Source organism: Engraulis encrasicolus, chromosome 7 (assembly GCF_034702125.1).
Source record: "Engraulis encrasicolus isolate BLACKSEA-1 chromosome 7, IST_EnEncr_1.0, whole genome shotgun sequence".
In the NCBI taxonomy this organism is placed as follows: Eukaryota; Metazoa; Chordata; class Actinopteri; order Clupeiformes; family Engraulidae; genus Engraulis; species Engraulis encrasicolus.
Window position 1 is genome coordinate 49,976,082 of NC_085863.1, and position 15,403 is coordinate 49,991,484.

Here is a 15,403-nt window from a genome sequence, read left to right on the forward strand (position 1 = left end):
CTCGCATCCATCCATCCATGCAGCCTCTCCATCAGAGCTAGAGAGCGAGAGTAGAGAAGAGAGCGAGAGAGAGAGAGAGAGAGAGAGAGAGAGAGAGAGAGAGAGAGAGAGAGAGAGAGAGAGAGAAAGGGAGGGCATTCACACAAAGAAAGGGGATGGGGTTGTTTTGAATGTTGATCCTGGAACAGTTAGTAGAGCTGCTCAGAAACTACTTGGAGAGAGAGAAAGGCAAGCAAGACGCCAGGAAAACAAATGAACGATAAGAACAGATAGATAGATTGCCAGACAGATAGAGATAGAGACATAGGAGGGGGTAAGGGAGCGAGAGAGAGCGAGACAGAGGAGTGTAGATTTTAATCCTCTTGGCATGTGAGAGAATCCCTGGGTGCTTTGCGGCGCTGTGTGTGGTTGTAGAGAGCGTAGAGAGAGAGGAGTGGAGAGAGAGAGAGTTTGGCTGGTGTTGGTGGCATCTGGGAATCTCGGAGTGGAATGTCTCTCAGCTAACCCAAGGGGACCAGGAATCAGGAACAGGACCCAGGAACAGGAACAGGAACGGGACAGACCCACCGCTCACTATGCTGGGGAAGGACTATATGCTCGCTATCATCATAGTCAATTATGACGGTGAGCGAACACACAAACAAGACTCTCTCTCTCTCCCTCTCTCTCTCTCTCTCTCTCTCTCTCTGTCTCTCTTGTCCCCTCTCTCTCTCTTCTTCTTCTTCTTCTCTCTCTCTCTCTCTCTCTCTCTCTCTCACACACACACACACACACACACACACACACACACACACACTAACAAATTCTCTCTCTCTCTCTCTCTCTCTCTCTCTCTCTCTCTCTCTCTCTCTCTCTCTCTCTCTCTCTCTCTCTCTCTCTCTCTCTCTCTCTCTCTCTCTCTCTCTCTCACACACACACACACACACACACACACACACACATAGACTCTACCTGTCCAAGTACAGTACCCCATCCTGTTTTTCACTGAAGCATGTTTAAAGGGGAGACGGCACAGCTTCTGCTCTGCATTGTGAGCTACTTCAGTTCCAGTGCAGGGCCACCACTGCTTGTCTTGTCTCCGTACACTACAGGTGCTGTGTCATGGACAGCTCCAGTGCATCTTAAGCTTATCTCTAATGAAGCACTCAAAACGGAAAAGCCGAACTTCAAAATGGGCTATAACATAATTTTTTAATTGATTTATCACTGTGTAACCGTATTGTTCTATATTCACCAAGTTGGTATTTTGTTATACTGTTTGATGTACTTTTTGGCAGGGCTCTAAATTAACAGCAGCCAACTGCCCAAATGCTGGTGCAATTTCAGTTTGTCTGGTAGAAAAGAACAACTTTGACCCATTAGTAAGTATGTGTTTAGCTAGTAAGATTAATATCTACTATAGCCATTTTGGCTGATGATTAAAATGTTAATTTAGTGCCTTGCTTTTTGGACAATAGTTAGTTGGATCACCTTGTATTGTACCCCCAAGGTCCATGATTTCTCAGAGACTCTGTCATCAACAGTTTTTGTCATCAACAGTCCTTGAAGTGTAAACTTTGAACACAGAAAATCAGTTGACGTTATTTGACAGCCTTATATTAACAAATAACCTACAGTGCCCTCCATAATTATTGGCACCCCTGGTTGAGATGTGTTAAAAGCCTTAAAATAAATTCAGTGTTTATTGCAGAAGAATACTGTCACACTGAAAATTGTAGGAAAATGTAGCCTTCAACTCAAATGAATTGTAAGAAAATAAAAAAATCCCTGACTAAAAAAGAATTATTTTTCATTAAATCACCTGTTCCACAATTATTGGCACCCTTAACAATTCCCAGGAAATAAATATAATTGAAGCATTTCTGTCATTTCTACAGTAGTTTACAAAGTTTACCAGAGTATGTAGGAACATTTAATTAGTAATTCATCACTTCCTGTTTCCCTGGGGTATAAATATGACGTGACACCGAGGCCATTTCTCTTATCCACTCTTAAACATGGGAAAGACAAAGGAACACAGCATACAAGTGAGGCAGATGTGCGTCGACCTTCACAGGTCAGGCAGAGGCTACAAGAAGATTGCCACTCAACTGCAGCTGCCCATATCCACTGTGAGAGGAATAATTAAGAAGTTCAAAACAACTGGAACAGTGGTAAACAAGCCTGGACGAGGACCCAAGTTTATTTTGCCACCACGCACAGTGAGGAGGATGGTAAGAGAAATCAAAAGATCTCCAAAGCTCACTGTTACAGAATTACAACAAATGGTAGCATCCTGGGGTCACAAAGTCTCCAAATCAACCATCAGGCGCTGTCTACACGCCAACAGGCTGTTTGGGAGGCATGCACGGAGAAAACCTTTCCTCACTCACAATCATAAACGCAAGCGTCTGGAGTTCGCCAAGCGGTATTGGGGCTTCAACTGGGACCGTGTGCTTTGGTCAGATGAGACCAAGATTGAGCTTTTTGGCAACAAACACTCTAAGTGGGTCTGGCGTACCACGAAAGATACGCATGCTGAAAAGCACCTCATACCCACTGTGAAGTATGGGGGTGGGTCAGTGATGCTGTGGGGCTGTTTCGCTTCCAAAGGCCCTGGGAACCTTGTTAGGGTGCATGGCATCATAAATGCTTTGAAATACCAGGACATTTTAAATCAAAATCTGTTGCCCTCTGCCCGAAAGCTGAAGCTGGGTCGTCACTGGGTCTTTCAGCAAGACAATGACCCTAAACATATGGCCAAATCTACACAGAAATGGTTCACCAGACACAAAATCAAGCTCCTCCCATGGCCATCTCAGTCCCCTGACCTCAACCCCATTGAGAACCTGTGGGGTGAGCTGAAGAGGAGAGTACAGAGGAGAGGACCCAGGTCTCTGGATGATTTAGAGAGATTCTGCAAAGAGGAATGGCTGAAGATCCCTCTTTCTGTCTTTTCCCATCTTGTGAAACATTATAGGAGAAGATTAGGTGCTGTTTGGTTGGCAAAAGGGGGTTGTACAAAATATTAACTCCAGGGGTGCTAATAATTGTGACACACATTATTTGATGTCAAATAATTATTTCTTTATGTGGGATTTTTTCCCCACTGAATAAATGCACTTGTATTGAAGGTTGGATTTTTCTCTTTTTTTCCATTAAGGTCCCATATTATTTAGAAAAAAAATAAAATAATTGGAAGCTAAAAAACACATCTCAACCAGGGGTGCCAATAATTATGGAGGGCACTGTATATAGCACACTAGCAATTGCTCATGCATTACCACAAACACAGTCACACAACCCTTGTTCAGAGTAACTGTTGCACCGATGTACAACACAAAGACTCACTAAGCAAATCATTTTACGTTAAAGCAACAGTCCATGTCGGTGTTGATGGTGATGTATGTATTGTATTGTGCCGACTCTGAGGGGTCAAGGCCAGCCTGAATCTCTGGGGATATTATAATACCTTCCAGGGGTTACAGCTGGCTGGCTACGTCACCCGTCTAAAAATAGCTCTCTCTCTCTCTCTCTCTGTCTCTCTCTCACACTATCTGTCTACCTTTCTGTTGGTCTATTTTCTCTCGTTCTCTGTCTGTATCTCTATGTCAGTTTGACTTTCTCACAATATCTGTCTACCTTTCTGTTGGTCTATTTTCTCTCGTTCCCTGTCTGTGTGTCTGTCTGTCTGCTTGACTGTCTGTCTGTCTACCATTTGCTCCCTAAAAGGTTGAGACAAAGACAGCCATGCAAGTAGGGGATGAGACAGATGTTGACCTCTGCAGTAGGGCAACAGAGTGTGGGTATTACTAAAGCACAAAGCAGGGGACTTTTATAACTGGATAACAAAGGATGTGCAGGGATTGTAAATGATGACCTCAGGTGATAGGATAAAATAACCAAAGGCAAAGTGCAATATTTAAGACAGGCTGTGATTTAAACACAGCTCTTTCTCTCTGTCCATGGAAGCCAAAATGCAGTAATGACTGTTGTAAAGCAGAGTTCACTTTTGATTGTAAATATCACCAGTGTTATCTTTCAAAGTTATGAACACTCTGTGTCGTCATTATTAATGATGACTATTGCCAAGGACTCCCTAAAAAACTAAAACATTAGAAGCCATTAACCCATTAAGACACGGCTCCTGTTATAAATTTGCTGTTACCAGAAAGTAATTTTACTGTATTATTTACTGTTACCAGTGTAATGTCACTAGTGTAGTTCTATGGTAATCAAGTCTTTTCAACGACTGTTGCAGTGTAGTGGAACAGTTTGTGTTATCTACAATAGTACCCAAACTTTGTAATACACCTGGGGTGTCAAAAAATTCTCATTAAAGGGTACATGAGGATTGTCAATTAAGTGTCATCTTTAAAGGTGCACTGCATACTATTTTAAGTACTTATTTTCCAGAATTCATGCTGCCCATTCACCAATGCTACCTTCTTTAATGAATACTTACCACCACCATCAAATTCTAGTATTAATTTTGACTGGGAAAATGGCATTTTTCAAACATGAAAAGGTGGATCTTCTCCATGGTCTGTCATTTTTAATGTCCATATTTTTAGCTGTAAAACATACTGTGCTTTGGTCATACTAGTAAATATTAGTTCTTTATTTAGTTCATATTCATGAGAAGACCAAATTTGGCAATTGGCAGCATTTAGTTTCAGTGAGCAGCATAGTTGCAATACCTCCTTTGGCCACCATCCTACACAGTGCACCTTTAAAGGGGGGTGGACGAGTTCAAAGAAAAACATCAGAGTGTCTGGTAGCATGTGGCTGGTCTTAAGAGTTCTCTGCCCGTTCCGTTCCGTGATGTTTGACAGCAGGGCTCCAGATTGATTTTATTATCCGTCGCCATGCCTACTAATCCCTCCACCAAGCAAGCCCAGCTCCAGATCAGCTGACTAGATCAGGTCATCACATCACACATGCCACCTTAGGGATTGGATTGCCACAGGCTACTCCAGATGTTGCCTGACGTACTTAGTACACAAATAAATAAAAACACACAGACTTCCTTGCTTCCTTTTCAACTTCTGCTTTGAGCTTCTGCTCCTTCGTCATTGTCACTCTTGTTGTCGTCATTGTCACGGTCATCATCATCATCACCACCATTATTTCCTCCTTGTATAAACAAACAAACTCTTAACTTCATGTGTGTGTATGCTTTGAAGTCTACCCGAACAGAGGACATTTGGCCTGTCTGTCTGTCTGTCTGTCTCTCTCTCTCTCTCCCTCTCCCTCTTTCTGTGTTTCACTCTCCCACTCGCTCTCCTCTCTCTCTCTCTCTCTCTCTCTCTCTCTCTCTCTCTCTCTCTCTCTCTCTCTCTCTCTCTCTCTCTCTCTCTCACCCTCTCCTCTGCTCACTCTCCAGGTCTCTCTCTCTTGCTCCATCTCTGTGTTGCCACAATCAGTTTTTTTTCTAATTAGAGGCAGAGGCTTGAAGAAGTTTCAGGATTATCTGCACTGTTGCCAATCAGTCAGTCTGAGACGTAAGAGCTGCCCATTGCACTTGCCGGTGATTGGCCTCTCTGATGATGATGATGCCATTGCACTTGCCGGTGATTGGCCTCTCTGATGATGATGCCATTGCACTTGCCGGTGATTGGCTACTGGCCACAGGCAGAGAGAAAAAAACAGACACTTTGAAGCATGATGGGATCAAGTGGCCCAGTCACTCACTCGGTCATCAGCCAGTGAATCACTGAAGTACGTAGAGACACACTTACGTACAAGTGGACCTCTATGGAGCTCTCTGGAGCACTCTGCCCCACTTCACACAGGCCTAGTAGTTTGACTGTGCCAACGCTCAAAAGAATTATCATTCATCCAGGTCATCTTAGTCATAATGTGTAATGTAGCACATGTTGTGTATAATGTGGCAATCCTATAATATGTGCACCGCCTGGATAGGAGCTACACTTAAGTACGCCACCAGGCCACCCCATACAGCCCCTTTAAATCATGCTGGGCTCAATCTTCAGGATTCCTGGCCCCATTCCATACTCAAATGCCCACTCAGGCGCGATCATATTTGATATTTATGACTCAACATGAATGTCAACAACGTAACGATGAGTGTGCATGAGTTGGGATTGGAGACAAGTTTATAAGTTGTGATTACATTTATGTGTGTGGCCCTATGTTCTCTCTCTCTCTCTCTCTCTCGCGCTCTCTCTCTCTCTCTCTCTCTCTCTCTCTCTCTCTTTCATGCTCTCTCTCTCTCTCTCTCTCTCTCTCTCTCTCTCTCTCCCTCATTAGCACCCTATCTGTCTCTCTCTCTGTCTTTCTCTTTGTCTTTATGAAATTTCCCATCCAAATCTCTCTCTCTCTCCATATGTTATGTGTGTCAACCCCACTTACCTCCTTGGGTACTTTATTTGACAAAGCTCTGAAGCTCCATTTACTCCATTTTTACTACTGCTGCGTTTCCACCATGTTTGATAAGGAATGAGATGAATGCAAAGTAGCATTAGGAGGCTCTCAATCTCTATTTTCTGCATTGAACCTAAAGAGCTTTGGCCAGGAAAGATGCAGGAGATTGGCAGAATCGATGCAAGGAGGTGCCCAGCAGTTGCACATTGCCAGCAACCTGGGCGATCGTAGAGAGACAACAGTGACATTGGATGAAACAACATCAGTACACACACGCACACGCACACACACACACACACACACACACACACACACACACACACACACACACACACACACACACACACACACACACACACACACACACACACACACACACACACACAATAGGCACAATGTAATGGGATCACAATTTTGGGCCCCATCTCTCCCTGAACCCGGAACAACTGACCCCTTTGTCCCTACCTGTCGGCTTCCCTGACACACATGCACGCACGCACGCACGCACGCACGCACGCACGCACGCACGCACGCACACACACACACACACACACACATACACACACACACACACACACACACACACACACACACCATACACACACCACACCATACATGACTCAGATTTCCTAGATCCCACCGGTGGGGTGATGTGTTGCTATAGGGACCAGTGGTTATATATTGCTCGCTCCCAGTCCCAGTGGAGAGCATCAATAATTCACAAACATCCTCTCCTGCCTCCACGGCTGTTACAGTTACACTAAGCCTGCACTGCCCTGCGCTCTTCATCATGAAAGGCTGTACTGTACCTGCCGGGGGCGGTTTTAGACCAAAATTACAAGGGGGGTCGAGGTGGGGCCATTATTTTTTCAGGGGGGCACATAAATTGGCAAAAGAGATACATTTTTAATTTTATGAATATATAATATAGCAAAATGTATCATGTCGCAGTCATTGGCTGTTCAGCACAGGGGCCACAACAGGGGCCAGGAGGAAACCTACAGGGGCCCTGGCCCACCCTGGCCCCCGTCTAGAACCGCCCATGGTACTGTGTCCATTACAGGAAGCCAGATCATGAAAACAGTTGCACATGTATGAAATAGTAGTACATAGCCTTCACATAATACCTGTGGTTTTCAAAATGAAAGGCATGTATTGATTACAGGAAGCCAGATCATGAAAACAGTCACGCTACGGTACATTAAATGCATACTGTACATGCATACTTAACCTGCGGTTTTCAGATTGGAAATATGACACCCAACATTCTGCATGAACAAAAATATGACACCCAACATATGAACCATACCGTACTCAAGAGTGATCTCATGGCTGTTGCTGCAGTATACAGCATTTTTTTTGAGAAATATGGCACTGTATGATTGTGTTTCCAGGGAACATTACATGTAGTACTATGCTACAACGATACCAATTTTGTTTTCTGTAGTACAACAACAGTTGATATCTTGCAGGTTCATTGGTGCGTGTGATGTCCTAGTAATATTTTACCCAGATATGAAAATGGCTGGTCAGACTCTTTATGGAGATAATGATCCATCAGTTAGCTTTATCGTTTGAGTTATCAGTGCCCTCATATACCTGTCGGCCTGGCCTGTGCAAGGTGAATAAATGGCTTTGGTGCTACAGTGCAATATATTTGGCCTGGGTGAATCGATTGGTTGTAATCCTATAGTATATCTGACCAACTGGTTTTCCAGCTTGTTTCTGTCATGGTGCCACCTAGGGCTTTAACGAAACACTCAACTCACGATTCGGTTCGTATCACAATGCTTGACCTACAGTTCGATACCCCCAAGAATTTTGAACTTCTTGCAGCACCACGATACAATATCGTGACTCTGCATCTCACGATATCTTGCTTCGATACAATATCATTACAGCCCTAGTCTGTGGCCAAGTTGTAAAATCAAAGCAGGGGGGATGGTCAGAGATTTTTTTGAAAATGTAGTTGCAACTTTAACACAATATGTGAAGAAGGAATGCATGTTTTACAGGGGGATGATTTTTGACCATTTTCATTGAGGCCCCTAGTGCCGCCACTTGCTGGCATCGTGTGGGGGTGTAAGGGGTGAGGGCTGCAGGAGCTCAGCATGGGGTGGCACAGCATGGCATGGCCTAGTAGTCAGTGTGGCGCGGCAGGTTATCACAGCCCCTTTTAGCTCCTGTGCTGCCAAGGGAAATGAAAGGTGTCTGGACAGGCCTAGTGATTGATGACCTAGAGGCCTGTGTGAGGAGAAAATAGCAAGGAGAGTGGAGCGGAGCGGTGAAAGAGAGAGGGAAGTGAGAACTTGAAGAACGGAAGCGAGACAGAGAGAGAGAGAGAGTGGAGTGGAGTGGAGTGGAATAGGATGTAAGAACTTTGAAAAAAGGAAGTCAGAGAGGGGGGTGTGTTGAGCACAGAGAGAAAGGGGAGCTTGGTGAGGAAAAGATGTAGACAGAGAGGGGGACAGACAAAGAGAGTAGGAGAAAGAAAGAGTGGAGACAGGACGGGGGAGGATGGGGAAGAAAGGAAGTAAGGCAGCAGCGAGCAAGACACGGAAACACTATTGAGGGAGAAACAGTGGGAGGGATGGGGAAAAAAGACAGTGACATTGTTTACTGACAGCGTTTTAGCGGCATCTCAAACTGTGCTGTCAATCTAAAAACAATACAGACTGAAAGATTTTGACTGTAGCTAAACTAAAGCCTTTAAGAAACTGGAAGCATGTAGCCAAGTTTTTTAGGCTTTTATGCTTTTCTTTGAGATAGGACAGTTTGTGGGTGTGACAAGAAATGAGTAGGAGAGAGAGAGAGAGATGGGGAAGGATCGGCAAAGGACCTTAGGCCGTAATCGAACCGGGGTCGCCGGTGTAATGGTATGGCATCTTAGCTCATTGAGCCACCACACCCCTCGATTGTTGCCAAGTTTTTGTGTTTTTTTAAAAACATATTTTTGTTTTTTTTGGTGCCTTTATTGTGACAGGACAGTTACAGAGGGACAGGAAATAAGGAGAGAGAGACAGGGAAGGTTTGGCAAATGACCAGGGCCGGAATCGAACCCGGTGGCAGTAACCCAGTGCCCTACCTTTAGGCCACAGCAAAGCCAAGTGTTGCCAAGTTTTTTTTTCTTTAATATTTTTTTGGGAGGCGTTTTGCCTAACGTGGCATACACCTACACCAGCAGTGAGCTGCCATTTGCTGCAGTGCCTGAGGGGAGTCATAGGTAGTTAGACGCCTCACTCAAGGGCACCTGTGGGTGAGGCTGTAGCCGAGTGATGCTCCTACACCCCCCTACCCACTTTGATATCTGTACACACGACAGGGAATCACATCTACAATCTCTAGATACAAAATACACACACACACACACACGCCCTTGACAGGATTTTTGTACATTTTCTGATTTAGCAGCAGGTTGGTATTTTGCAAAGGTCACGATTGTATGAAATACTCACCTGAAGACAGGCTGAGTACAGTTCCACTAGCTCACACACTCACCACCCAATTATGAAATTCTAGACTCTACAGATGGATCAGATAGTGCAACAGTTTTTAATGGAGTCTGAAAGCTGCGCTCTCAAGATACTTTGTGTCCTTATTTGGCCTTTACTTCGGCTATAATTTGCCATCAGCATGCCGTCATAATGCCCTATCCCCGGCCCAGGCATACTTTCTATGATGTTGCACAAAATGTCATGCCCCATTTTACGTTTATGTTCCAATGAAAGTTGTAAAAGTATAAAATAACTTTTCCCTCCACTTTATTCCTAACCAACGACGGAAAGGAGTGGGCATCCCTCCCCTCCCTCCCCTCTTTGAAAAAGAAGCAGTGTTAACTTAACTTAAGACACAGGAAAGGCAAATGGCATGATACAGATGAGGAGATGCAAATGAATGAATGTTATATATGACAATTTAATTATCAACTGCAAGGTAACATTACATTTAACTCAAGGTTACTGTAGGTTACATAGGGTACAGTGAAATCAAATACAGTTTACCCAAGATAGATAGACAGAGAGAGAGAGAAAGAGAGAGGGAGAGAGGGAGAGAAAGACAGAGGTTGGAGCCCCTTTAGAGATGGAAAGAGACTCCCAGAGGAATTTCTTAGGTGAGATTATATACTGCAACCCCCCACCCCAAAGTGCCCCTTTGTCTTGTCAGGGCCAGTGGCACCCCAGGTGTTTGAGCCACCACATGAAATAGGGGGGGGATGTCCCCTTAAGTCAACTTAACTGAGATAACAGCAAACAGTGACAGCAACAATATCAGTTCTGGGTCATCCAATAATCTCCATATTTACAGTTGACCCTTTGATACAATGAGATATGTCAAAATCGCATTGAATCACAAAACAATGGATGGCTGGAGATGATAATGTTGATGGCTGGTGGAACCTGGTACTGTTTCACACAGGGCACTGATGAATGTAAAATCACATCAGTTTTCTGTGTGGCGACATGTGACTAAAGGTTTTCTCTTAAGGGGTCCGTCACAGCAGGCATCCTTTATCAGGGAGGGGTGTCGAATTCTGGCAGTCTTCTTATCTTATCAGTCTTTTCAGAGTTTAGGCATTTGCATACAGAATGATTGACTGAGAGACACAGCATATGGCTTGAAACAGCTGCATCAGAGGTTTTCATTGAAACAGTTAAAATACATTACACTTGTAATTTCATCCCAGCTAACCAGTCTTCTGGTCTGTTACAGAATATATTCACATATTTAGCATCACATTGGTGTTTACATTATTGTCAGAGAAGAAATGAACAGTAGTGTGTCCTATGAGTGTTATCTCACTTGTTGCTAACTGAGGCCATTTTATTAATGCTTCTTTGCCTCAGGCCTTTTTTTTTTGCTCAGGGCAGGCTACAGGGCAGGGCTTCACATTTTCCCTAATTGTAGACTTTGACTGTACTTTGCAGCCTTGCTACTTACATAATGGCACCAGCTCATTTGCAACCTCAAATAGATAACTTTTAGTTAGGACACATAATCAGGTAAATATTCTTCCACACAATATTTGGTTGTAGGTAATAATACTAAAAGCAAGGCCTTTGCGGTTTCACACATAAACAGCTCTAGTCTTCAAACAGCTATCCGATGCACACAACTAGACGAGACAAGCACAACATAAAAGTCTCCTACTGCTCTAGTCTAGTCTATGCAAAGAAGGACAGCCTTTTAGACGAGCCTAAACAGTTCCAACCTGCAAACAGCCTGTCTATGGCTTTGTAAGCACACACAACAGCTAAGACATATTATATAACCTTTCAACTTTCACATGTGCAGTATGAATATAACAGGCATTGTGAATAATTTCTTGAAGGTGGCGAGGTAAACAGCTAAGGTGATAACTTTTAAAACGTGAAAATGCCCCGTGCGCAATTTACTAAAGCCACGCGGTGGGGACACAGTAATGCATTACATGGCTATGAGAAGTCTATGCTCATTAGCAAACAAACGTGTCTTTCTTACCGACCCGCTGCAGTGTGACTCTGTCGGCATTTAATTGCGCTGGTCAGTGGGCATCTCACTTCGAAATAAACTCTTAAGATGGCGTAAACACATCTGGTCAAAACCTGTGTGAATACTGTTCATACTGGGAGAAATACACAAATCATCCATCATACGCATAGTGGAGCAACGGTCTGAAAATCATAGGCATGTCGTGAACATTTGTGGATTTTTTCCTTCTTGGAGGTGGCGGCGGGGGTCCTGCGCGATATCTTTCGAAGGTCGGCGAGTCACACGAGCTGCTTTGATCATTATCAGTCTCGAGTGATGCGCGACGCTTGAGAAAGTATGGCGGAGGATGCCCGTGACCAATTTGCTAACATTTTTGCGCGTCATGTCCTGCTTTGTTGCAGGATTTACAACATTTGCTGTGATCGCTTACTTTTCGCCTAGTGCGCTTCTTTTGGGGCCTTTGTTTGCTCGACCGTGCAAGGCATCGGAGAGCAGCCACACTGCGCTCTTCTATAGAGGCGTCGCTAACCACAGCTTTTGTCTCGGCATCACATGGCGCGCGGGCAGATGTGCCAGCGGCATCGGTGCGCTCACGATTCATTTTCCAATTTATGAATTCCATATTTTTCACAACAGTTGCAAGGAAATCATTCAGCCGTTCAATTTTCTCATTTTGTTCTTCAATCACTTTCTGCTGCTTCTCAAACAGTATATGCATAATGCCTTCAGAATATTTGCGTTGCTTTGCTTTTGTCTTACGCATGCCATAAAACAACCAGTAATGATATATATCTTCCTCCTTAGATTCTACCGTAATGCGTTTGGTAGCCAGCTTATCTAATGTATCAGCCACATTGCATTTCACTGCGTTCAGAAGTTTACTTCTGCCCAAATGTTTGTCCATTCTGCATGGGAAGGATAGCTGAAGCTTCTGAATTTGCTGGTGAGATTTTATCACTTTGCCAATGTGCTTAAAATAAGTTAGATTCCTACTCACCAACCCTCAGATTTGTTCACACGTCCCGATGCAGAATTGTTTTCGTTAATCTGACTCCAAATTTTTGCTCATCCAGGGATCACGTCGGGCGCACCACTGTAAAAGTATAAAATAACTTTTCCCTCCACTTTATTCCTAACCAACGACGGAAAGGAGTGGGCATTTGAAACAGAAGCAGTGTTAACTTAACTTAAGACACAGGAAAGGCAAATGGCATGATACAGATGAGGAGATGCAAATGAATGAATGTTATATATGACAATTTAATTATCAACTGCAAGGTAACATTACATTTAACTCAAGGTTACTGTAGGTTACATAGGGTACAGTGAAATCAAATACAGTTTACCCAAGATAGATAGACAGAGAGAGAGAGAAAGAGAGAGGGAGAGAGGGAGAGAAAGACAGAGGTTGGAGCCCCTTTAGAGATGGAAAGAGACTCCCAGAGGAATTTCTTAGGTGAGATTATATACTGCAACCCCCCACCCCAAAGTGCCCCTTTGTCTTGTCAGGGCCAGTGGCACCCCAGGTGTTTGAGCCACCACATGAAATAGGGGGGGGATGTCCCCTTAAGTCAACTTAACTGAGATAACAGCAAACAGTGACAGCAACAATATCAGTTCTGGGTCATCCAATAATCTCCATATTTACAAACTCAAACTGTACTTTGCAGTCAAACACATACAGAGCATCAACCCACCGTCATGGGTGTTCTAATACCACACATACAAACGTTTGTATTTAATTCTGATAAAAAAGTCATAAACAACTACTTAAATACTGATGTATTTCAGTACTGACTAGTACAAATTGAAGCTTTAAACAATTAGTGAAATAAGTTTAGGAAAAATGCCATGGGGCACTCTGAAGTTAAGACCCTTATTGGCCGGGAGAAGCCAATGCGTTTTGGTTGCATGCAACCTTCTTCAGGGCTTAGTAAAAATGACAAAAAGTGTAATACTTTCTTCAGGGCTTAGTATTATAATTTATAATATTGTAATGCTTCTGTTTTCAAACGCCACTGCATCAGTGCCAGGCGCCATATGGTGGGGTAGAGTCAGTGAGGACGATGCTGTAGACTGGCAGGGGGCATATATTTTATGTAGCATTCTGGCCAACAGTATTATAATAAGTGAGGTCACAGGATTATATTGTCTCCTGGGGCCTTTATGTTTAGTCAGCACTTTTTACTATCTGTCAGGAGAGCCCACAAGGACACAGAGACCTGGAAACCTAAAGCCCGGAATCTGTTGCTCTTGGCCAATGTCACTTTAATTTCAAGGTGCTCTTGGACTTAAGAGCTGTTGTTTGGCCTTGTTTTAAACATGCCTGCCTATATCTAAGCAGTGAAGTCCGTTAAAATGTACAGACTTCATGACAGACGTAAAAAGTTGACAGTTGTTACAAAGGCAAATGTGTTTTTTAAAAAAAGTGTGAAGTGCTTTCACATCTTCAAACAATGATTGCAGGTGCAGGTGAAGTAGGAGAAAGAATATCCACACATTGTTCACCAAGACAAATATGATTGGGCTGAATTTACAGCTCACTGATGGGAGTGGAAATGAAAACACTCAACATGGCTCCATTTGACTTGGCTTTTGGGAACCATTATGAGAACTGACTAAAGTCCTCATGGGGGACTTGAGTAGCATCAGTTGGAGTTGGAGTCATGCCACCATCATCTCAATGGTTAACACTCTCAGACTAAACTCATTGAAACATATTCAATTACATTGGGATTAGTGACAAGACGACAGGTGTTTAGTTATGTAAAGAGGCTTGTCAGGTCCCTGTATTGCCTGGAGGATTACATGGAGACAGCCTGTAAGACGTGAGAAGATTTACTGGGAAAGGTTACGCAAGCTGGCACAGAGACGCTGTTTTTAATTGTGAGCGGTCCATGCAATTGAATCGCAATCTAACCTCAATCCATGATGACAGTGTAACAGTGTAAGTAAAATCCATTTTCACATATGCTTTGATTCATGAGTTCTGGCATGTGATGAAATTAAGATTGAACGGCAGCAGCACCATTCTGCTACAGAAAAGTCAAGGGCAGAACAATCCAAAAGTTGAATCCCTTGAAATCATCAATAACGATTCAAATCATTATAAAATCAATAGTTCCCATTTTACTCTGCAATGCGGACATTTTCACAATGCTGTTGCTTGTACACAGAAAGTAACACTGGTGACTTGGGGAGGTGCTAGAACACGAGCAGGCAATTATTTTGGCCCAAGGGGCACATCAGCTTTTCAATATTGACAGGAGCAGAGCTATGGTGGGGGGCAAGCAGGGCATTTGCCCTTGGGCCCTGGGCCCTCCCGTATTGTTGTTGGGGGCCCTGTTGAGACCATGGCCATTTTAATAATGCCATTTTAATAATAATGTTGGTTGAGATTATAATTTTGGATTTAAAACGTCTTTCTTGTAAAGGTGCTGTGGGCCAGATTACGGTAAATGCTTCAGCATGCTGCATGTGGTCCACGGACCTGAGTTTGCCCACCTCTGCATTGCATTATAGTTGTGGCTCTCTGAAAGAAGTCCTCTGTGTGGGCCCCTATCAAACT

General features: G+C 43.6%; 1 protein-coding gene across 1 annotated transcript in view; it reads left to right on the plus strand.

Annotated features, from left to right (window-relative positions):
- Positions 1-210: 210 nt before the first annotated feature.
- The window catches only part of apbb3 (amyloid beta (A4) precursor protein-binding, family B, member 3), a 45,740-nt gene continuing 30,547 nt past the window's right edge, over positions 211-15,403 (plus strand). Inside the window, exon 1 of the mRNA XM_063202263.1 lies at positions 211-624. Coding sequence (XP_063058333.1) covers positions 576-624 — 49 coding nt within the window. The 5' untranslated portion in view covers positions 211-575. The remainder of the gene's footprint in view (positions 625-15,403) is intronic.